Genomic DNA, 26240 nt, shown 5'->3' with positions numbered 1-26240 from the left:
CTTCATCTGTCGAGCAACGTATTCAACCTAAGATGAGACTGTTATACTGATCTGAATAATATTTAAGTAAATTTTGCTATCTTGCGTGTATCTCATATGGCCTTATAGTCTAACACTGGGGAAATATTGAATAATGTAGCCGCTAGAAACATTTCTCGGGCAACCTATTCAAGAACTGATCTAGGCTGGTAGAAGTGTTGTATAGAATCAAATCACATGGTGACATTTGTAAAAAGTGTTCGTACTTTATGCTATCTGCTAATAGATATCAAAATGCACTTGGTCATTGAAAGCAAGGTTACTATTATCATCGAAACCAAAACGTTAGGCGCCAGCTTTTACAACTGGTCTGATAACCGTTATCAGTGTTGCAACTCAACTTAATATGTTAAATGAGGTGAAGAGTAGACCGTCAGGAAATAAAATATTCGTAATATCGTAATCTGTTATCGAACATAAACCAATCACGGTTCATCGAACCAGTGTTTTATAAGGATTTGAAACGTGCGTCTCTGAGAAGCATCTGCTCGAAAATGTTTGAATGCAACAGATGAAAACTTGCTTCCCACCCTACACTTCTGTGATAAACCTCAAGCCACAGAGCTGTTATGTAACCTTCATGTACTTTTGAAGTCAAGTAGAACATTACCTGATCCCATTGCTGTCACTTATAGACTAATTAGTATGGTAGAGGTCTAGACACACACAAACAATTAATTAAACAGAAAAACATAGCTGCAGTACATATCGAGCAAATGTATAAATTAGAATGTTCACCATAGCTGATGTTTATCCTGTTCTGGTAGGCTTAGCCTAAGCTTAGTGTATACAATGCACTGAATTATTTCCCGATGTACCGTAGTCAAATAAAGCTATACTCCGACAGTGGTTAGCTGATCATATAGGGCTCGGAAATAACATTTTCTATCCCCTAAAACATGCTCCCTAACCCTCAAGCTATATCTATTCGCATTTGTAATTAGACGGTCGTGATGATTTTCTGTAATATCTACAGATTAATAGACGCAATTTGAAAACAAACGATTAATTGTGATGTGATCCCAAAGCTAGTAAGTAAATTTCCCAACATTAATATAAATATAGGGAAAGGCAGATGGGACGTCAGTCTATAGATTTACTCCCCTTCATGCAGGATCCGTCGTTAATGCATATTTTTACAGTCCAGGTACTGTGTATAGATGCGACAATTATGCATGTTCTAACCTTCATGTCATACTTTGTTTGGTACTGGGCAGAGGGCGGTCGTAATAAGTTTCTTGACTGTAATATTACTAATGCTATTCTTGTAGGGGAAAGAAATACACAACGTTAAAATAGGATTAATTTGGAAGATTTTTTCTTCTTATATTGGTCTAGTTCCGAGGGTATGGAAACAAAGCAAAACAACATTGAACTAAGTAAGTCCATGAACAAACCGAAATTGTTATGAAACCAGGCATATCATCGTACTAGATTTATAAATGACATTTGCAGAGCCACGGAAACCGGGTGGGGCGGGGCATGGCCCCCAATAATTTTCAAAGCAATGATTTCCAAATAGTATTTTTTTAACATGTAAAGATGGTGAATTTTGACAAATTGTGTCCTCAAGAATCCTTAAGAATCAATCTTTGAAACGAGTGTAATTGTACGGTGGCCCAATAAGGACATATAGGAAAGAACAAAAGTGTCTTCAAATCTCAACATTTTGACTTCTTATCCTGTGTAAAAGTAAGTTGGAATGACGAGAGAGGACTTTAAGACTTTTTATCTTAAATTTTGACTTTTAATGACAAAATTTTGACTTTTCATCTCAAAATGTTTACTTTTTATTGAAAAAAAAAATTGAGGTAAAAAGTCCTCATTTTGAGATAAAAAGTCCCACGTTTTGAGATTTGAATACTCCCTTTTCCCCCTATGTTGCTATTACGCCACCGTAGAATTGGAATACCATTGAATTTTGTGTAATTTCTTTCTTGCTGTGACCATGCATCTATACCACCCCCCCCCCCCCCTCTAAATTCATGTTAGGTAGCCCACTATTTCGTAACTTGATGTTGCATCAAGTTTCGGAAAATAACCGTGTGCACTGGTTTCCCCGTGACAATGGAAGCTGGTCATTGCATGATTCAGGCCTATAATGATCAATAGCTACCCAGTGGGTCAGGGCCGGAAGATCCCAAGCGCACCTTATTGGGCCAACACCTTGTCACCACGTTCGCAAGCAGGCTCACTGCACATATTCTACCACCCAATTAACCTTAAAATTAAAGTAAAACATTTCAAACTTACCATTTTTTAACACCCTACAGCTATACAACAGAATACATACGAACTTGTCGTAGCATATATCACTCATACACTGTGTATGCGTACGTATTGTGTGTGTGTTAGATGGGACACGTATCTCGTGCTTGTGGCATAGCCAAATGAGCCATTTTGGACAGCGCATGCGGTACAAATCCATCATTCATGTACAGAAATCATACAGTTCCTGTCGACTGACTGAACTCGCGATCAAGGGCGGCGGAACCGGGGGGGCACAGGGGGAACGTGCCCCCCCCCCCACTTTTCCTCAGGTTAAAAATGTGCCCTTTTTCTACATAAAAATTGAGGTGTCTCAAGTTAGCAAGAGGCCAGGGAACCAGAATGAACGCTCGAGAAGGGCCATTTCCAGCCATCTGAGGGGTTTGTAAAACCAAAAATTTTCTTGTACGCTCCGCGCCAACCGATGGTGGCGCTCCGCTCAGATAGTCGTTCATACAACTTTGCAAATCCTGGCCACGCCCCTGACTTTTAATGAATTTATGTGGGTCAAACTCAAGCTATTTCGAATGGAAAAAAATGTTAAGATATTGACAAGAAATAAATTCTAATTCGGAAGATTCCTACATTAGCAACTAGCATGATTTAACCTCATTTTGTCTCAAAAGAAAACTTTGGATATTGCAGTGCTACTGCTATTATGCATATTTTCCTTGGAGGGGGGGGGGGGGCGTTGATGGAGTGATGTGTATACGCAAATAAGATAATACAATAAGAGTTATAAAGGGTACTTAATATAAGGCTGAATCAGTCGAATCAAATTTCTGCAAAGTGCCCTTTGATGTCGGTGCCCCCCCAGATTAAAAGTGCTTCCGCCGCCCTTGCTCGCGATCTTTAAGAATTTTACATAGGGAGGAATATTAGAGTTGTAACAAATTATAATCCAGTATAGGAAAGTGGTTTTAAAATGTGCACAAGTAGGGCCATTTTATATTGTGTTCCCCTATTTAAAAAAGTGATGGGGACATTTCACCCCCCCCCCCAACCAGGATTGACGCATGTATACCTGCATTATGCCTGAATTCAGTATAGTTGGTGTATATTTCGTCCTCTTTATTAAATGTACCAATTTGTCCAATCAGACTAGCGCATCCCATGTATCTGTTCCTATACCCGCCACGATTAAGTGTGAGAATCAGTAACATATACCCCTCCCCTACCCCGATCCCTCCAATAAATACCCCTTCACCATATGACAAAAACAGAAACTTGAAAACTGAAGTACACCAAGATAATCTATGCATCACTTCGGTATGTATCAGATTGCAAACCTAAATACGGGACAAAACAAATCTGCCTGTTTTTCTTTCTTTGTTACCTTTCTAATCCCTCTCATGTGTCCCCCTGTATTACCCTACTCGATCATTAACGGAAAAGAAAGTTCACAAGCCAGATAGCTGACTCACGTAATCGTTGGAAATTGACTGTTAGCTGCTACATGGGTGCATAAATCTCTTGTTACAATCTCACTTTACTTCCGGTTCGATAGACAAAAGAGTGGAAAAACTTCTGTGAGTACGAATGCTTTCTTCCTACTTTATTTGCTTGTATTTTCGTTCTTATTTCGCAAAATGGGCAAATAATTAAAAACCTGGGTAAATAATATGGTAGAAATTTATTTAATTGTTGAAATAATACAAGCTGATGTTGTAACAGTTGTGACTTTCACGACGAAGTACGCCTCTTTCTTAACGTAAAACTATGTCGTTTTAGTCATAAGCGTCTGTAGCCTAACGTGAGCTATTAATGTGTGATTTTAGGACTAGTTTTCCACCTGCTAAGTAATCGCACTACATTGCGTACTTTACTCTTGTACTGGAACTAGTTAGGCTACATAAGTATAGGCTAGCCCATGTACATGTGCAGTTGTTACACAGCACATCGCAATCGTGTGAATACAGAGTTAAAGGTATAATGGTATTGCAGTTTTATAAAAACATTATCGAATATATATCTCAAGCCTAAGTTAGGTCTTTCATAGTCAAGTTGTAATTTTTATGGTGGTGTATGTTAACTTCACATTTAGCCTATACTACAGGCTAGTACTACTACTACTAGGCCTACTGTGTTACTTACAGTACACATAACTTCAGTAGCTGCACGATAGCTTCTAGTGTAGTTGCAGTTTTGAGTAGGTTAAGTTCAACCACTTTTGCAAACGTCATTTTAATCTTCTAGGCCTTACAAAAAATGTCAAATTTCCTGTCTTCAAACAAGGAAACATCAGTTGTGTATTATGAGGTTTATTATGAATTATTCCACCCATTTAGCAGAATTATACAGTGCACTTCAACGCAGGCATGAAGTTGGGGAACATTTTCTTTGCTTTGAGCATGTATAGTTTATTCTATTTCTGGCAAAATCCAGTCAGACTATTATTGATATTACATAGCTGACCGATAGAACTAAAACAGTGAGCACAATCAACGTTAAAATCATCACTGATATTCTTTAAAAGAACATAAATACCCCTATACTGTTTATGTGAATATACCACCCAAGATTTCCAAAGGTTCATGTAGTATAAATGCACATGTATAAACTGTCTGATAAAATCAGAAACCGTGTTGGCTTTCTGGCCAACAGAGCATCAGCACCTTTTTTGGTTGGCGATGTATGGTTGGTTGCTATACCACCTGAGTGCTACTTGAATAAGGGGTTAATCAACGGTCTAGCGTGCGTTACTCACAGGATTAATGCACGTTGGGGGGATAATGCAAGCGATGCACGAGGGCGGAGCCCGAGTGCATCCAGCGATAGCATTAACACCCGGAGTGCATTAATCATGTGAGTAACGCACGCTAGACCGTTGATTAACCCCGTTCATTCATACACTACCATTTGTGTGGGGGAAAAATCATAAAACAAAACATTTTTGGTTACATATAACCAAATATTTATTAAAGTGATGCCCCGTAATGTTACCGTGCGTTACTCACAGGATTAACCATGGTCAGCTGACCTGAATGGACCAATAGGATTTAGGAATCTTTACTAAGTATGAATGAACCTTAATTCAACAATTGAAATGTATAACACAGCAATTATGCAATAACACTGTCTTATTGAACAGCCAAGTAGTGGTTATTGTGGTCTATCAATGTCAAAACCGAAAAGCTGCTTTTTCAGAATGTTCGGCCTTCAGACGTGATTACTGTAATAGTGCTCAGTTTCGGATCACTTCTGGTTGTGAAACTGTTACTTGGGAATAGATTTAACACGAATTGGATTAAGTGGGAAGCCAATCTTTAGATTTGCATCTCTGTGAGGTTATCAGTTCTAATACATGTCAGTAGGTCATTAGCTCAAGTACATATTGACAGGAAATAATTTAATCTTCAAACTTTAGGAAGCAGTTTTTGAAGAAACTGAACTTTAGAAATACTGTGTTAAAAGAACTGCTATGCATCTTCTCAATTGTATAGCGTAGCATTTTGCAATACAGGATAAATTAGTCTCTGAATGTTACAAATTACTGATCATTAAAGTAATTATTCACTCTTTGCTTCTAATTTTGTAATTTAGAATTCTTTACTATAGAGACAGGAGAGGCCAAGAATCCTTTTTGTCTCTTATTTGTGACGGTGTTTGACAAACTGGGCAAAGTGGAAGGTCCGGGGGCAGCAGGTGGTGCTCGAGCGTATTCCTCCAGTAGGCAGCAAGAGAGACCACGTGAATCATATAAGCTGTAAGTACATTTTTTTATCGTACCCCCAAAAAATTTCTCTACATGTAATTCTCAAACTCTGTTTCTTGTTGTTGATGTTGATAAGAATGGTTCCTGTTTGTACCTTGCTTACAACAGAAAGTAGTAATTGAATCTAGGGCAGATTTAAAAGTCTCATGTTTTTGTTTCTTTCATGATAGAGCAAGGGATGATCCAAGTGTGAGTACACTTCAGAGATGGGTTCGGCCCAGAATCCAACCCATACATTACGGAACTGACGGCGAGCGTCAAGAACGGGTTTTCAGGCATGTCAGAGGGTAAGCATGTCATCACATCTTTCTCTGCTTCATAAACATTGAAATACCTGATTACCAAACTTGCACAGGTTGTTCTATTTATAGTTTAGTTTAGTAGAAAAAAAACGATCAGGAGGGACACTCAAGTCCCCATCAAGGTCCCCAATTACAATGCTTAAAGTGCTTGTCCAAAGCATTCTTAAACCCATTGACACTACTTGCAAGTACAACTTTCAAGTTTTTGGCCATAATGCCACTCATGGTTAGATGGTTCATCCTGACTTGTACAGAATTGTCTTTCAATGAAAGTTACAACTTCTATATTATAAACAAAGTGCAGACAATTTGCAAACATTTCTCTTCTTGACTTTCCATTTAATTTTTTTCTTTCCCTGTAATCTCATATAAAGTCTCTATTCATTTTAGCTGCTTTTTTTTCTACTTCACAGTGTACTGAATAAACTTACTCCTGATAAATTTGATAAACTGTGTCTGGAACTTCTCAATGTAGGAATAGCCAACAAGAACATTCTCAAAGGAATTATTCTGCTTGTAAGTATTATAGGCATTCTACAAGAAAGTTATCAAAGGAATCATGCTGGTTGTAAGTATTATTTCAGGTCCTGTCTACAAACAGTAGCTCTATTAGGGAGGTTGTGGGGTCAAGTTCTTGACTCAATGTGGAATATCTTTAATTTGAGCTGCGGCTCTATATTGAAGGTCATGTCTACACACAGTAGCTGCAGTCGGGAGGTACTTGGGCTAATCCTTATTTAAGTTAGCTGTGTCTCCAAATGGACAATCATGTCATTGTTCTGGGGTTCCAGTGGAGAGGTAGTGGTTTCAAACTCTAGACTCAATATAGATGGTTTTTATTGGGGAATGGCTTATATTTTAAGCTGTAGCTCCAATTGGATGATCATAGCGTATTCTCTTGATCCAACGGAGAGGTCATAGGGTCAATAATGAAGGTCGTACCATCAAGCTCTGGCCTCTCTTAGTTAAATTAGCCGTTGGTCGCGTATCAGTTATTGTTAACCCTCATATAATTGTACCCTTCCTGTTGAATGGAAATTGCAAATATTCTAGTATTTTAGTAAAAATTTTACAGCATTGCTCATGAGTCATGTTAATATTGATATCCTTAATCATTGTTTTATTGTCTTCTCTGTCAGGTATTTGAAAAAGCTTTAGAAGAACCTAAGTACAGTTCTATGTATGCACAGTTATGTAGGCGATTAGATAAAGACGCACCCAACTTTGAACCTGAGGGTTCTAAGAACTGTGTAAGTACTTCCTTTTGTCACCTCTTCAATCATCCCCCCCCCCCACATCTCCCCCCACTACATACATCTTTAGCTACTTTTTCATCAGTTCTCACTGACAGGCAACTTGCACAACATTTGTGCTCTCAACTGGCCTCAAATTCACAAACCACTTACAAACTGCTGTACTCCTTAAGTCAAATTTCAGAGTGTCTTGCCCTCACAATTATCTTGATCAGGATACTTAATATTCATACCAAATCAGGGTCCAAATTTGTCCCAAGCTCCAGAAAACATCAATGAAGCGACTACTGGACACTAAAAGTTTGAGACTAAAAATCTCATGAATCTTTCTAGTTTTCTGTTCTTTCAAGGTTCGGTAGGCCTACATATTTTCTCTCTCTTTGGAATTATTGCTTGTTATCCTTTCGATAGCTCCAAAATTGCTGTGGTGTCCAGCCTTCTTTGACAAATCCAAGACAATTTCTAATTTGCCCTAAAACTTGCCCATCTTGATTCATATTTCGAACTTTGAACACTGAGCCCTTGCTTTGAGGCACTAACTAGCATACCTTGATTTGTTATTTGATAAGGTATCAGATTCAGTTTGAGATTCTTTCTACAAACAAGAATGCAGTATCTACTGATGTTTTATTGTTAAACCACGTAGCATACCTTGATATGTTATTTGATAACGTATCAGATTCATTTCGAGATTCTTTCTACAAACAAGAATGCAGTATCTACTAATGTTCTATTGTTAAACCACGTAGCATACCTTGATATGTTATTTGATAACGTATCAGATTCATTTCGAGATTCTTTCTACAAACAAGAATGCAGTATCTACTAATGTTCTATTGTTAAACCACGTAGCATACCTTGATATGTTATTTGATAACGTATCAGATTCATTTTGAGATTCTTTCTACAAACAAGAATGCAGTATCTACTGATGTTTTATTGTTAAACCACGTAGCATACCTTGATATGTTATTTGATAATGTATCAGATTCAGTTTGAGATTCTTTCTACAAACAAGAATGCAGTATCTACTGATGTTTTATTGTTAAACCACGTAGCATACCTTGATATGTTATTTGATAACGTATCAGATTCATTTTGAGATTCTTTCTACAAACAAGAATGCAGTATCTACTAATGTTCTATTGTTAAACCACGTAGCATACCTTGATATGTTATTTGATAACGTATCAGATTCATTTTGAGATTCTTTCTACAATCAAGAATACAGTATCTACTGTCGTTTTATTGTTAAACCATGTAGCAAACCTTGATATGTTATTTGATAATGTATCAGATTCATTTTGAGATTCTTTCTACAAACAAGAATGCAGTATCTACTAATGTTCTATTGTTAAACCACGTAGCATACCTTGATATGTTATTTGATAACGTATCAGATTCATTTTGAGATTCTTTCTACAATCAAGAATGCAGTATCTACTAATGTTCTATTGTTAAACCACGTAGCATACCTTGATATGTTATTTGATAACGTATCAGATTCATTTTGAGATTCTTTCTACAGTTAAGAATACAGTATCTACTGTCGTTTTATTGTTAAACCATGTAGCAAACCTTGATATATTATTTGATAATGTATCAGATTCATTTTGAGATTCTTTCTACAAACAAGAATACAGTATCTACTAATGTTTTATTGTTAAACCATGTAGCAAACCTTGATATGTTATTTGATAACGTATCAGATTCATTTTGAGATTCTTTCTACAAACAAGAATACAGTATCTACTAATGTTTTATTGTTAAACCACGTAGCATACCTTGATATGTTATTTGATAACGTATCAGATTCATTTTGAGATTCTTTCTACAAACAAGAATACAGTATCTACTGATGTTTTATTGTTAAACCACGTAGCATACCTTGATATGTTATTTGATAACGTATCAGATTCATTTTGAGATTCTTTCTACAAACAAGAATACAGTATCTACTGATGTTTTATTGTTAAACCACGTAGCATACCTTGATATGTTATTTGATAACGTATCAGATTCATTTTGAGATTCTTTCTACAATGAAGAATGCAGTATCTACTGTCGTTTTAGTAGCATACCTTGATATGTTATTTGATAACGTCTCAGATTCATTTTGAGATTCTTTCTACAGTTAAGAATACAGTCTCTACTAATGTTTTATTAAACTTGTATGAATTCTCTGGCTTTATTGATACAGACATTTCGCAGACTCCTGATCAGCAAGTGCCAAGACGAGTTTGAGAACAGATCAAGGGCATTTGCAGGTATGCTTGCATTCGTTTTTTTGTTATAAAAATGTCTAATTTGATGATTTTTCACTGACCAAAAGTCTCAGAGTTTAAGCACTGTGTACCATAATAAGTTTGACTGTTCATACTTCCCATAATCTGTTTGATGGCTACCTTAAATGCAATATTAAAAATTGGTCATACTTTCTTATTTCTTTGTAAATTTGATGTGTGTATTAGTTTGAGGAGTGGAGGGAGGGGGGGGGGGGGTTGAGTGATATTGTAATAATTAAATGTTACTGAAGTTGGTTTTATTTTCCATAGTCTGCCTGTTTGATGACTCCATTATGAACATACCTCTTACTTTGATGGGTTTTGGAGGGGTTGGGGGGGGGGGGGTTAGAGGGAATGGGGTTGACATTGAAGTAATGTATATTTACAAAGATAATTAAAGGTCCTCTAATGGTAAATATATATATTTTTTTGTTCTTCCAGCTTTTGATACTAAAAATGGCCCCCTCTCAGATGAGGAAGAGGATGCTAGGCATCTGGCCAAACACAAGATGCTTGGAAATATCACCTTCATCGGTAAGTTCAAGATCTGTAAACGACAGTCGTTTTTCCATCATCAGAGCGAGCCAGTTATCTCCAACTTCCCTCAGAGGTATCTATAGGAAATGTTCTTGTTTGTTACGGATATATGCAATCGGAATGCCTCATCTGTTCATTGACATGCATTTTCCTTCAAATATACCCTTAAATTTGTTCCAAATGGTGATAAAAGGATGATAAAGGCATGAATAGTTTGAATGAATATATATCAAGAAGAGCTAATCATGCTGACATGCATTGGAACTGCTTACTTAGAATCATACTTTATTATCATTATGATTATTTTAATATGAAATATCCAAAGCCCACCTTGGACTACCTGACAAATGTTTACTTTTTGAATGTTACTTTGCAGGTGAACTCTTCAAATTGGAGATGTTGCATGTCTCCATCGTTCATAAATGCATCAAACAGGTTAGTATTTACACTGGGCTCCCCAACCGGGAACAAGATCTAATGAGGGGGCTGTCATATTGATACCATCTAGTTCCGCCAAAATTTAGCAAGCTGTTCCTAGATGTTTCAGTACTGTTGACATGGAATCACCATGGCAGTAGCATGAGTTGATCACTACAAGTATAGACCAGTTTGTATTTAGTTATTGAAGAAGAGTTCTTGTAATACCCTGAGGCCAAAGTTTGTAGTCCAACTAACTGTTGTAAAGATTTTAACTTGTGTTCTCTAACATGATTTCATTCTGTGTAACTACACAACGTACATGTGAACACATTCAAGCGATTGTTTTCACGTACATGTGAACACATTAAATTGATTGTGTTCACAAACATGTAAACACTTTCAAGTGATTGTGTTCACGTTCATGTGAACACAATTAAAGTGATTGTGTTAACACATTCAAGTGATTGTGTTCACATACATGAGAACACATTCAAGTGATTGTATTCACGTACATGTGAACGCAATCAAGTTGTATTCACGTACATGTGCAAAAATTTGAGCAGTTGTATTCACATTGATTCACACATGGCCAATATGACAACACCCTCTGTTGAAATGCTGGTGCACCCCATGCTTTACATTTCAAATCTTATCACAACTGTGTTGAAACTTCCTTAGTTGTATCAATATGCTATTATTCAGTGACTGATACTGGTGTTTCCTAAGCAACAAGTCACAAAGCTAGAGTGATTTTGTCTAAGTTTATTTTTACTTGAGGAAGAATACTGTATATTTTACATCAGAGAAACAGACAAGGCTGTTCTGTATGTGTTAATATAGACATTTTCAAGAATTTTGTTTCCCTACTCTTAATTTATTCTAAGCTTAATCTTTCTCATTTTCACATGTGCTGTATACAATCATTGAGTAAAACAAACCATTGTCTCTTGTCTATTGCTAAGCATGAAATTCGTTTATAGGAAATATATATTATTTGCATGTTTCCGGTGTGTTTGTCTCCTTGCCTTGTGGAAGAATAACCAATTCTTGCACGTTGTCCCTACAGCTCTTGGAAAAGAAGAGTTCGGATAAAATCACAGAGAAGGGCGAAGACTTGGAATGTCTCTGTAAAATAATGAACAGTGTTGGTGTCCAGCTAGACCATGATAAAGCAAGGGTAAGTTTATGTAGTAGTAGTCTTGTAAATGGGCTTTATATTACTCATTTTTTTGCATTGAATGTTTCCCTATCAACTTTGTAGATAGGTATAAACTGCAGAGGAATGTTGCAAGAGACCTTTGTGGTAATGGAAGTGGGGCAGGGGTGGAAGGGAGGGGAAATGGTGACATGGTTATGACTATAAGGTTCATTGCAAAGGTTTAACTCTATCTTCAAAGCATTTGCTTAAGTTGGCCCTTTGACCTTCAACACAGAGGCTTGAAAGTAAATTCCAGTTAAATTTCTGTAAATAGTCTTTGAGTCAGCTTTAGGAACCCACATTGGAGGTCAATGGTAAGAGGCATTAATTCTCCACCATTTTATTTATTTATTTCATTGTTTGATTTTATTTAATCGTATGATGTTTGGTATATATACTCTCTTTTACATATGTGGGTCATTGATAGCTCTCTTACAGCAGCCTACCTTTATTAGATTTATTAGATTAGCTCATTGATAACATCATTAGCATTCTCCCCTCCTCTGTCAACTACAATCTCATCTTTGACATCAGACTTTAAGCCTCAATTCCGCTGCAGTTTTTGTTGATTGACAATGACATAACTCCAAAAATCATATTGAAAGATTTCATCTCCATAGGTTCAAATCTTGTTCTACTTTTGAGTTGAAACGTTAAGGTTAAAGCAGCATTTTGCGTTGGGTCGCTTTTTTCCACTTTTTTAACATGTGCATCGATTTTTTTACATGTATCAATCATAAAACAGCAATCTAAGATACCATCCAAGTTTCACCCTGCCAAGAGCGTTAATTAGCAAGTAATTAACGATTTATGTCGATAAATGAGAAGAGTGTCCTCGACAAATTTCACAGTTAAAATTAATCGCATACAATTCCGCCAAACCCACTAGTTTGAATTCAACCAATCAGAGATGCAGGTTTAGTTATGAGCCGTTGCTAAAAATAGATTCAAGACTTCGCGTTGGTTGTACCAGGGAGTTGTTATGCAACTCCCTGGTACAACTGCCATATAGACTGTACACAAATCAAGCGTGGTGTTATATTACGTATCTGTCAATGACGTTCGTAGTGTTTAAATATTCATATTATGGGCGAGGTTTATTGGGTTCCCAACGGAAAATATCTTGGAGAACAACAAAGTTGAAAGTTGCAATTTTTTCGACTTTTATGCCACCATTTGAAGTAAAATATAAATAGATTAGCTAGTTATGTATGTCGTTATGGCAAAGTGGAATCAGTGAGGTTGAGAAAAATCATAAAAAAGGACGCAAAATGCTGCTTTAAAACATTTGTGCATTGTATAATGATTACATCATCGTTTGTTAAAATCATTCTATTTTTTACTGTTTTTTCTTTTGTAGACCTGGATGGATCAATACTTTGAGAGGATGTTTAGATACTCTGACAATATGATGTTGTCGTCTCGTATCCGATTTATGCTGCAGGACTGTTGTGAGCTTCGAAGGAACAAATGGGTCCAGGCTAGAAGAGTGACCGTAGAGAAAGGACCTCAAACCATCAGCCAAGTCCATCAAGACGCAGCGAAGGTACGAGTTAAATCCTCATCAAAGATCTTGTGACATATATTAATTCACATGTTCCATTAATCTCCACAGTTAAGGTACGAGTTAAACAAAGCCTCATTACAGATCTGTGACATATATTAATTCACATGTTCCATAAATCTCCACAGTTATGGTACGACTTAAAACAGAGCCTCATCAAAGATTTTGTGACATATATTAATTCACATGTTCCATAAATCTCCACAGTTAAGGCACGAGTTAAACAAATCCTCATCAAAGATCTTGTGACATATATTAATTCACATGTTCCATAAATCTTGGCAGTTAAAGTCTCAATATGTGTTTGCTGATGAATTTCGGAAAACAAAGTTCCGAAGTAGATATGTATATGTATGACATTGAACGAATCATCAGAGTTGCCCTATAGCTCTGAGTTATGATGTAACTGTTGTTGTTCTGGTCAAAGGCCTTTAGGAGCAACCTGGATGAAATCCCTTCTGTTGCACTGTTATTGCAGTACTGTAGGTTAGGTTTGCTCCTTTGCTAAACAGGCCTGTAGAAATCAACAATTCCTGCAAAATGTTAGTACAGTTACCACAGTAAGATCATTGGAACATAAAAGGCCTACCAAACTTTTTGTAAAGGCTTGATGAGTCAAAAAGAAGGCTGGTACCACCAGCAGCTTTCATGTTATTAGCCATCTCAACTCTTGGTGATATTCATGTTTCCTGTACGTAGTAATTGCCGTCATTATGCAGTTGAGACAAATTGATCATATATCTGCTTGGAAATTTGATTTTATTTGGAAACTTGATTTCTTAGGAAATGACGTACACAAAGAAGCCGAATCGCAACCCGCAGGCTGACTTCTTTGGTCAGGTGAACGACAGAGGAGGTGTTCAGAACCCGTCCATGTGGACCATGACAGGACTGAATGAATTCTATCAAGAAAATCCATGTAAGTTATAATATTAGCACTGAGGAAGAGTAGAAAGTCATATCAGACCCCATCTCCGACAAAAAAAATATGAAATTTTTGTAGATAAAATGAATTAAAGATAAGAAAGACAAGTTTTATTGTCATGGTGACATCATTCACTCTGCTGTTGCTAGACGCATTCAACAGAATATTACAAAATTTTAAATTCTTATCAACGCCTCGCAAGTATGCTGTCATGATACGAAGTGCAGAACATTTCTAGCATTTGTATTCAGCAAAATTGGTTTAGCCAACAAACCTCCCTCTTATTTGTCATTTTGTACTCATTACAGATTGATCATATCTCTAGCTTTAGTGTAACCAGCTCTTGTGCAATCATTTCAACTTAAATCTCCTCATTTCAAGAATTAAATTGGAACTTTTGCAAGCTGTAACACCTCTAGTGCACACAATTTTCATACAAGATTTTTGGACAAGGTGGTTATGGTAAGCAAATTTGCAATGCTTTGGTGACATGTATCCAATGCAGACGTTTTGCAAACAGGAGATTTGAACAAGGTCGTTGTGATTAGCGAATAACTGGACTGTCTATCAGCCGCCGACTGTAACGGTTTTGGCAGGTGGGACTTCCTGATGTTTGTACAAAGACAGAAGATCTCTGGGCTCATGATAACCGCATAACACTAATATCTTTACTAACCATACAAAGGAGGTCAAGAATTATTTAACCCAGTAATTATCTTAAAGTCATTAAGTAGAATTGCATACATAATTTTTTCATTTCTCGTTCAAATTTTTAGCTACTTCATACAGCACTGGACCAAGTTTCTTTGATGATGAACCTAACCCGAGAGCAATGGCCTACCGGCAATTTCAGAGCCGAGATCAGCCATATCAAAACCAGTACAACAACCAAGACAATAGGCAAAACCAAGGTCAGTTTTAAACAAAAGGATAAGAACAATGTCTATTGTTTGAATTCCATTATTTACATCAGCAGTCTGCAAACATTTTAGCCAGTGACCGGAGATCTTTCCTAAGGACTGAGCCGCTTCCCACTAGACCCCCACTACCGACTAGACCTTCCCACACCACACACCCCACCAGCTCCCCCACCCCTCAGAATCAATTCCTAAAATGCATAAGCTAGCTAGGACTATAGATGTGATGTGAAATCAAATGACTTCATCGATTTCTGTCGACATGCTCCAAAAACGGCAGGTAGATTTTCCGACGTTTGGATAAATTACACACAGGAAAATCTTTCTCAGCCCAACCCATTTGGTTCTCTGCCCATAGTTTGTAGATTGTCAGTCCAAAAAGTGTGTTAACTTTCATTAGTTACAAGTTTGAACTTTAACTTTCTCATCTTGTCTTTGGAATTCTAATTTGTTTCATTTTCAAACTAAAAAGAGCAAAAATTAAAATTTAGCTAGAATGAGATATTTAGCTGGTGTCCTCAAGGTTACAAGCCCCACACTTCACCGATCAAGTTACCTACCCCTTAATAGGTGCACTTAATTGATCAAGTGTTTTCACCATTAGGTGCACTTAATTGATCAAGTTACTGACCCCTTAGGAAGTGTCCATCACTGTGCTATATAGCTAATGTTTTACTTGAATGGAGGGGGAGGGGAAGGGGGATGGGGGAGGGGATGGGGAGAGGGGAAGGGGGATGGGGCACAGTCAGAAGCCACAGTGTCTTGCATACAGTGTAAGTAGGGATCGCACCACAATTTCATTCCATAAAACCCAGAGAGCCATAGGGGAGATATTTTAAGAGAAGTTTTTTTTCCTTTTTATGAAAGTAAAATGAACAACAGAAAATTGAGAGTGAAATAAGAAAGTTTCAAATTGGTTTTCCAATGTTCATTTACTTGAATCCTTCAGTTCTCTACTAACAAGTAACCTCTGTGTCTTGGTTTGTCTTCCATCCAGGTTTTAATAACTATAACAACAAGAACAATACCAACAAGACATCTGCCCCACGGTTCCAGCAAACCAGGGGCAACATGGGAGGCCAACAGGGTAACCAGTACAACCAACAACAGCAGTACCAAGGTAACAGTGATGGAGGAGGAGGGTCGCAGCAGGGGTCGTACCAACAGAACCGTAACCCAGTCAACCAGGCAGGACAGAATCAAGGTGGCCAAGGAAATACCTATCGTCCTCCAAGATTCAATAAAATGAACACTGAACAGGTATAGAAATATGCAGATTGTTCTATGTATGCGTCTATGTATGTTTCTATGTATGTGTCTATGTATGCGTATATGTATGTGTCTATACATTCATCTATGTATGCGTCTATGTATGCGTCTTTGTATGTGTCTATGTATGCGTATATGTATGTGTCTATCCATTCATCTATGTATGCGTCTATGTATGCGTCTATGTATGTGTCTATGTATGTGCCTGTATGTGTCTGTATGAGAGAAGTGATAAAGATTGATACCTTTGTGTAGAATATTTGTATTTTAACGTTTAGTTTTTGTAACTTACTAAATATAATATTTTTGTAGAGACAGTTTGTTGTCAGGGTTGATGAAGGATTCATTCATAACTGTATAATGTGTTCTAGTCGTCATTGTTAAAAAGCATTTTATTAGAAGAAAAGAGACAATCCAGGTCTCATAACAGAATGAGAATCGTTACTGAATATGGAAGTGGAGCAGGATGGGTAGATTGAGAGGCGGAGGGGACAGGAGGATGGAGAATTGACAAGAAGTGTCCAGTCCAGATATGTAACATGTAAATCACACTACTTTAATTGCATTTCGTTTTGGTGACCCTGTAGCTCAATCTACGTCCAAACACAAACAACCCAATCTTGAAACCACAAGGACCAGGTTCCCTGCCACCAAGTGCTAAGTCTGCACCACTATCACTACCAAGTAGCCAATCATTACCAGTGCAACCCCCCGTGGCACCTCTGAATCCCCCACCTCTTGGTGCGGCACCTCAGCAAGTCCCTCTGCAGCCAGGATTACCCAACATGCCAGTGAAACAAATTACAAGCTCAGCAGACAGGTCTAGACAGTCCAAGAAGCAGCCACCCAGTAAGGAAGAGCTGGTTACCATGCTGGTAAGATCTTTGTCCTCTTGTTAATAGTCCACCCCTTATCCCTACCCCAACCACTTACCCCATCCACACCCCTTCCCCCATTGTGGTTTCTTGGCAGTTAGTATAATCTTAATTTAACTCTGTCACATAAGGGGGTTAATTGTATTACCTATTATTTCTCTGCAATGGATATTGGGATGGTGGAGCTGGACAGGGTAAGGTAAAGGAGGTGTAGTGTAGTCCTTGTATATTATTTATGCAAAGCCATTGCCATGTATCATCTGACCATGAGGTTTAACTCCGCCTGCTAGACTTGGAATACCAGACTGTCTAGCAGTTTCATCTGTTATCTTGTGTACCCAAATATAATGTACAAAAACTTCAGGTCATTTACGTTGAAAATGTGTACAAAACCTGCTACACATCTCAGCACTGGTTTAGCAATTTGACCATTTTGCAATGCGGACACTGAAGATGTTATTCCCTGAACAAGAGTGTGTTCTCACCTACATGATTAAGGTTTAGAGCTAAACATTCTTATGGCAATGTGCAGTAAATGTAGATATGTTTTACAAATTTTGCTGTTCAATTGTAAGATCTGTTTGTTAAATCTTTACTGTTCAATTTCTTCTCCTGTCACCCCAACAGGATTCTCTACTTGATAATATGTACGAGAACAAAGATTTGGAAGCGTCTTTGAAGTGTTTCAAAGATCTCAAGATCCCAAATCGTCATCGATCAGGTCTTCTCTGTCAAGTTATGATGAGTGTTATCTCCAAGACTGACTCGGACAGAGATTTGGGCTGTCAGCTGATGGCATCAGCCAAGAAAGATGGCCTCTTTACAGATATAAACTATCTGGATGTAAGTTTCCCTGGTATCCTTGTAGTGAAGAGAGCTCAATTTGCCCCTTTTTTGGTCTTAATTTGTCTCTGTGTTTTTTCTTCTACTTCTACTATTAAACCCAATAACTGTTTGAATTGAGTCATTTAGTCCCTTGTTTGCCTCTATAGGAGATCCTGCTAGGATCAAAATCTCAGTGTCTCAAACTTATACACACACACATATATATATATATATATATATATATATATATATATATATATATATATATCAGGGATGTGCCCAGGATTTCCTGAGTGCCGGGTATACTGATCGCTGTCCTGGGGGAGGGGTCTAAGGTGCTCAGAAGCCAAATGCTGGCACTTGTGTAGCTTTTTAAGCACACTCAATAGTTTTGCTAACAATTTACATTTTTTAATTTTTCTTTAGTGAAATATCTTACGTACCTGGTAAAAGTTATTAGTTTGTTTCAAAGAGATTTTACATGGGACCGATTGAGAGCCGTAAGTAATGTTTCCCGCATGCGTAACTGATGCATTATTAGTCTGTATCATTTTGGCATAGGCTAGGCCCAATTTATGTTGAATATATTTTTAGGAATTTCAGATGAAAATAGTGCTGGCCGGGATTAACGATTTTTAAGACAGTGCTGAGCGGTAATTTTTAGTGCTGGGCGGGGCCGCCCAGTGCCCCCCAGCGCGGGCACACCCCTGTATATATGTATAATATACCCAAATTACTAATTAAGGCTACAAATGCCAATATTTTTATGATTATATGCATGGATTTTGGTTGACAAAATGTCTTTTTCTGTTTGTTTGCAGGGATTGTCTATTTTATTGGAACATCTCCCTGAGCTGGAGGTGGAGACGCCTTTAATCAAGTCTCAGATCGCAAGCCTGGGAGCCAAAGCTGTGACTGATGAGATCATTACTCTGGCAGAACTAGCAGAGCTGATGGAGAATGGTGTCTGCTATCCTCTCTTCCTCTTGTGTCTGCAGAAGATTGCCAAGGAGAAAGACAAGGAATGGTTGCTGAAAAGATTCACAGAGAGTAAAGTGAACATGCAGAAGATGTTACCAGAGATGGATCAGAACAAGGAGAGGATGATGGATATATTGGAAGACAAGGTGAGCGACGAGTGGTGTTGATGAGGAGAGAGATGGTGTAGACTTACTAGGTGTTTGGTGATGAGATGAGTGGTGTAGATGTCTTTAGGTGTTTGGTGATGAGGAGAGAGAGACAGATGGTGAAGGCTTACCATTTGTTGAGATGAGTGACATGTGGTATAGATGTGGTTAGGTGTTTGTTGATGAGGAGAGAGATGGTGTAGACTTACTAGGTGTTTGGTGATGAGATGAGTGACATGTGGTGTAGATGTCTTTAGGTATTTGTTGATAAGAGAGACATGGTGTATACTTACTAGGTGTTTGGTGATGAGATGAGTGACATGTGGTGTAGATGTCTTAAGGTGTTTGGTGATGAGGAGAGAGATGGTGTAGACTTACTAGGTGTTTGGTGGTGAGATGAGTGACATGTGGTGTAGATGTGTTTAGGTGTTTGTTGATGAGGGGAGAGATGGTGTAGACTTACTAGGTGTTTGGTGAAGAGATGAGTGACATGTGGTGTAGATGTCTTGAGGTGTTTGTTAATGAGGAGAGAGATGGTGTAGACTTACTAGGTGTTTGGTGAAGAGATGAGTGACATGTGGTGTAGATGTCTTTAAAGCAGCATTTTGCGTCCTTTTCTATAATTTTTCTCAACCTCACTGACTCCACTATGCCATAACGACATACATAACTAGCTTATCTATTAAGATCTTACTTCAAATGGTGGCATAAAAGTCCAAAAATTTGCAACTTTCAACTTTGTTTTTCTCCAAGATATTTTGCGTTGTGATCCCAATAAAACATGCCCATAATATGAATATTTAAACACTACGAACGTCATTGACCAATACGTAATACAACACCATGCTTGATTTGTGTACAATCTATATGGCAGTTTTACCAGGGAGTTCCATAACAACTCCCTGGTTGTACCAACGCAAAGTCTTGAATCTATTTTTAGCAATGGCTCATAACTAAACCTGCATCTCTGATTGGTTGAATTCAAACTAGTGGGTTTGGGGGAACTGTATGCGATTAATTTTAACTGTGGAATTTGTCGTGGACACTCTTCTCATTATCTGCAAATATCCTTAATTACTCGCCAATTACCGTTATTGGCAGGGAAAAACTTAGCTAATATCTTAGTTTGCTGTTTTGTGATTGATATATGTAAAAAACTTGATGGACATGTCAAAAAAGTAGAAAACCTGACCAAACGCAAAATGCTGCTTTAAGTGTTTGGTGATGAGGAGAGAGAGGCAGATGGTGTAGACTTAACTAGGTGTTTGGTGATGAGGAGAGAGTCGGATGGTGAGGGCTTACCGTTTGTTGAGGTGAGTCACATGTGGTGTAGATGTGTTTGGTGGTGAGGAGAGAGACGGATGGTGAGGGCTTACCGTTTGTTGATGTGAGTCACATGTGGTGTAGATGTGTTTAGATGTTAGTCTTACAGTGATATCTGATTCTTCCCCACTCAGGGTCTCAGCTTCCTATTTCCTCTGCTGCGTCTTCACATCGATGTGTGGAAGAAACTCACCAACGATCCCAGTCCATCCACGCTGTACAAATGGATTAAGGAGAATGTTACCAGCGACCTGCATGAACATAAGACCTTTGTCAATGCTCTTACAATGAGGTTTGTACAGTAAAGCGTTAATTGAATTTCTAGTTATGTGAACGATATATTATTCTTGACCAACATGTTTGAAAGCTTAATAAGAGAGACTGTTTTTTTCTTTTCTTTTCTTTAACACAGCTGCTTTAAGTGCAATTCCATCGTTTGGTTAAACTTTTTCTTAAGTAGTTGTAGCACATGAACTGAATGAATCAAGTTTTCAAGTAAAAAAAAATGGCTTTGTTGATCATTCTATGTGCAGAAATTACTTTCAAGCTTGTGTTAGATCTGTTTGCCAGCAGTCAAGGATGCTATAATCCAAGTACCTGAGCCTTAAACAGAGACCTTAACCATTATAACCAAGTTTTGGGTTCTGTTACCCTAAGTTGACAAATCTTACTATATTTCTCAGGAGTTTAAACAAGACTTCAACCCTTGACACTTTACTGGTCAACAATTTTGTTAATTATGTTTGTCGTGCCAATGCAAAGGTGTATGAATACAGACAATGCTAAACATGTTGCACCATGGTGTAGCAGTTCCTCTTTTTTCATGCTTATGTTTATACCCACATAAGTTCATGTTTCCTGATTTTGTCGGTCACTGAATAACTACATAAATCAATATGGTCTCCTGTTTTTTCTCAGTATTTTGAAATATGTGACTCAAGAAACAACTCTAAGTCCTAACATTGACCCAGCGATACTGCCAGAGAAGACTCTACAGGAGAAAGAGAAAGCACTGCTCGAGAAATTCTCACCGGTCTTGAAGAAATTCCTCCACGAAAAACCAAAGGTCCAACTGTGTGCTCTCTACTCTTTACAGACGCATTGTTACAACAACAACTTTCCGAAAGGTTTGTTTGATTAAATGGCAACGCTTGAGCTCTTTTTTATGTCAAGTTTGTTTAATGTTCCTTCATTGTTTATTACATTACATTATTACATTACAACCGGTGCTGTGGCCGAGTGGATAAAGGTGGTGGCATTTGAAGCAATGAGGCTTAGCAAAATCGGTAGGTTCTGGGTTTGATACCCACCAGCCCGGTCATAGTAAGGTAGGTTTTTCATCCAAGAGCAATCTATGGTTTTACCATCTGAAATGACTTTCTAAATTGAAATGTTGAATTGGAAGCCACCCGACGTGTTAGTTGTAATCCATAAGCACTTGCGGGCTACTCCCACGTTAGTGGTCGCTTAAGCGTCGTATAAATAAATGCTTATTATTATTATGCCACCCCCCTCTCCCAGCCACTCCTCCTACCCCCACTTCTCTCCTACCCCCACTTCTCCCCTACCCATTGTGATACCATCTGGTATACAATACTCCTGAATTTATGAAAGATTTCCCCCATCATCATCTCTGTAGGCATGCTCCTTCGGTTCTTTATCAACTTCTATGACATGGAGATCTGTGAAGAGGAATCCTTTATGCATTGGAAGGAGGACATCACTGATGAATTTCCAGGAAAGGGCAAGGCCTTGTTTCAGGTAAAACAAAAATAATTTCATACAGCTGTAATATTTGTTTTTAATTTGTGCATCTCCAGGAAAATTCAAGATCATTTGGATTGTGTGAAATGATGAGGCTTTAGTTTTGTATGTTTTCAGTTTAAAGAAATTGTTTTGATTATTGGTTATGAAGTGTGATAAACATTTCACACTCCCCAAAAAATGAGATTGTAATTGATCAAACTAAGAGACCTTTTAAGTTTTCATCCAAATAAAGTTAAATGACTACTTTTTTGGTTCGATTCTCAACATGTGGTCATTCAGCCAGTTCATTCTATTAATATAGTCATTCACAAAATGGAAAAACCAATTCACATTTTGGGTTCATTTTTCACCAAAAATATGTACCAAAAACTTCGAGTTCATAGAATGACAAAATCTGTTACAGGATCTCATTTGTGAATATGATCGTAAATATTTCATGCAAATCTGCTCAAAATGTCGCATAAATTTGCAAGTTTGGACAATTTCAGAGAGGAAATACACGTTTCATTATAAACTCTTACACAAGTTTTGCACTCGAGTGCTTTTAACCTCAGGATTTCACTATATTGGATACTGATGTTGTCTTGTAAGGTAATTTGGTAAGAATGTTGTAAGATTATAATGAGGGAGCGAGGAGGGTGGTATTGGTGAATGAGCTTAGAAGAATCACTTTAAACTATCTAATATACTTTTATCTGCAGGTCAATCAATGGCTTACCTGGTTAGCAACCGCTGAGGAAGAAGATTCCGAAGAAGAAGAAGATTAATCATCACCATGGCAACGACCTTTGTGTGGTTACCTTGGAAACGACCTTTCTTACTATTTACCATTGTGAAAATTTGTGGATAGTGTGTCCTGGTGTTAAGAAGAAGTGATGCTTTTAGTGTATGTTATTACTGGACACATGCTTCTTTTCAACTTTCATCAGACTTTCATGTTTTTTCGAGTAAGGTGCTTGTAGGCATTGCAGAATGGTGTCTGGAGTTGTTATTTGTATCCCTGCTGAACTATCCTTTGTTCCTGTTTGTTAAACGTGCCACACACCGTACATAAAGTAGACCGCGATAGTGACTTCCCGCTCATTGGGCTCCTTAGTGACAGAAGCCAAGAATTAAGGGATAAACAGAGGCTTTGACTAGTTTTTCATTTTCCAGTCACTTTTGGAAGCAGTAAGTAGTGATATGATATAGAAGAGCTTTGAATATGAACTTTGGTTTGTCTCCTGAAGGAAACATAATAATACAGAGAAGGAAATATTAAGCAGAAGAGGACATGAATTGTAGAAATAAAAAGGACCAATTCTCTCCAAGGATGAACTAGCGAGACCATCTCAATTCAACATATCAGTGAAGCCAGGCCAGCAAAGACGCCAATATAAATTACACAAACTGGAACTCATTCTGAGCCATGAACATTTGCTATAAACTGGTTTAATAGATTGACATATATTCCTGACCAATGTCTTCAGTCTCATGTGAATTGCACTTTCATCAGTCCATAGCAGCAGGCCTTTGAAACTTTTCGATGGAGATACTTCTGATTAGAGCAAACAGACCATCTGTGTTGTTAAACCTTTCCCTCCACAGAGGGCCTCCGATCTTGTGACACTTTGTTTAAGGTTCTGGAATGGTTTACTATTCAAGAGGTGGAAGAAATTATAGCAAAAGTACCCTGTTGAGTGCTAACCTTGGCAATTGTTCAACATTTTGTCCAGAACAACTGAATCTCATCTATAAACAAAAGATGTTGTCCCTCTGTGGGACACAGACTCTTCCAAGGGGAACACGTTGAGCGTAAGAGCTAACTGGGTCAGAGAAACTGCCCTATTGTTGATAAACTTTGTTGTCTATGTGAGTGACTGAAGCTCATGAACGGTGTGTGTCACTATTACTGGCAGATTGGAGATTAATAATAGTATCATTTTGCTCAAAAGTTATTTGCTCTGCTTACTAAAACCAACTCTTGTAAATGTAAGATTCCTTTTGTACAACTAATTTTCTTCATCAAATTTTAGAAAGTTAAAGTTCCTGTTGATAACTTCGTCTTGCATGCACGCTTTGTAAGGCAGTTCTTGTGACCATTATGTCATAACGTGAGTAGCTATTTTTTAACCATATGATATAAGGCTTTGTACAAGTGGTATGTATTTTTTATTGTAACGTCTTGCTTCTTGTTTCATTTCTTCGTACCTGAAAGTAAAATGTATATGCCTACAGAAGTGGAAGGGTAACTTGAAGCTCAAGACTCCCTGTGTGGTGTAGTTGTCAACTTGCATTGGTATTGTAGGTAGATGGTTTGGTCTTACACAACCAAACCAAAGCAGATTGTGTTTGTACCCTATGAATTCAAGTAAAACATTTTAGTGTTATATAGGTCCTTGTAATGGTCATAAAATATTGAAAATGGAGCCAATTTTGATAAATATCAGTCTCATATCAAGGTCAACCTTCAAACTAAAGATTTAGATCCGTTAAAAAAGGTCAAAATATTTTATCTGGGAAAACATCTTGGTGGGTTCATACAACTTGTGTGGTCACACTAAGCTGTTATATATAATGGGTTTACTATGCCATACAATTCTTGCATTTTGACAAATGTGGGGTGGGAGGAGGGCTAATAGATTGGCTATCTTCATGTGCAATTCATCAAGATTATCCCCAATCATTTACTGTAAATGTTGCACAATAATTTCACTGGTATATTTCAATGGTGTGTTGGGGTGGGGGGGGGGGTGCATTGCCTCCACTATTTACATGGCTGTGAATGGTAATTTTAATAATCAAAGTCAAGGAAGGGCATTAATGGATAGGACCTCAAATAGCTTCAATCAACTTTGCCACAAGAAGTATTTCAGTAAAGGTTCCAGAACAGGCCAAATTTATTTCTGTGGTCTCAAGTATGATGGTTAAGATCCCACCTCTGCCTTTAAATGGTAACTCTTTCTCCCAGATTTTCTTTACATGTTTGTATGTTGTTTACTCTTTCAACATTTTCTTTCCATTCTTCATGTCACATGTGAGATTTTCAGAGTGTTTGAGCTTTTCTTCAACCCCAGAAAAGAGTCGTAAATAGCATTAAAGTATACAAACGTGGCGTCATCCTAACTTATGACTCATCAAATTGAAGAGGGGTGACAAATGTCTCGTCCGGTAGACTAAGTTGTGAAAGATTTTGGCAATTAAACAAGAATTGATATAATCATGAAATCATTGAATTTTTTACATCAGCAGTGCCCTAAAGTAGCAATGTGGTTTGTCTTAATAAATTAGTTTCCCTATGAATATTGATATATTCTGTGTGCTTATGAAAGGATTCATTTTTAGCTAAGGTAAATATTTAATGGTGCAAATATTGCCATAGTAACTGTAATGCTTGCAAGCACCCATATGGGGATGAGTGCTTTTAATATTTAGTTTAAATGGTATAACAATTTGACTGCAATCATGTCTTTTGATTGACTTTATTCTGCTACTAACACCTTTCTCTGTTTAAATGTGTCTGTTTTTGAAACTGTTCAAGTAGGAATATATTAAGAATTACAATTTTTAAACTGATATTTTTCTCATTTTTGCTTGTTCAACATTTTCAGTAAAGCTTGAAAAGTAAAAGGAATGGCTGGAGAAAATGTGA

At 37.5% G+C, this 26240-nt stretch overlaps 1 protein-coding gene across 1 annotated transcript; it reads left to right on the top strand.

Moving 5' to 3' along the window:
- Positions 1-5850: 5850 nt before the first annotated feature.
- LOC139969907 (eukaryotic translation initiation factor 4 gamma 2-like) lies at positions 5851-26160 on the top strand. Its single transcript, XM_071975296.1, has 19 exons — positions 5851-6013; positions 6193-6309; positions 6738-6840; positions 7464-7574; positions 9778-9844; positions 10304-10396; positions 10776-10834; positions 11886-11996; positions 13378-13563; positions 14365-14500; positions 15283-15417; positions 16421-16683; positions 17280-17567; positions 18195-18410; positions 19214-19519; positions 20977-21134; positions 21761-21969; positions 22482-22603; positions 23311-26160. The coding sequence occupies exons 4-19, from the start codon at positions 7503-7505 to the stop codon at positions 23374-23376; spliced, it is 2487 nt and encodes an 828-aa protein (XP_071831397.1). The 5' UTR covers positions 5851-6013; positions 6193-6309; positions 6738-6840; positions 7464-7502; the 3' UTR covers positions 23377-26160.
- Positions 26161-26240: the final 80 nt, after the last annotated feature.

Source organism: Apostichopus japonicus, chromosome 7, assembly GCF_037975245.1.
Source record: "Apostichopus japonicus isolate 1M-3 chromosome 7, ASM3797524v1, whole genome shotgun sequence".
In the NCBI taxonomy this organism is placed as follows: domain Eukaryota; kingdom Metazoa; phylum Echinodermata; class Holothuroidea; order Aspidochirotida; family Stichopodidae; genus Apostichopus; species Apostichopus japonicus.
The sequence above is the reverse complement of the archived record's forward strand: the minus strand, read 5'-3'. Positions and strand labels throughout refer to the sequence as shown.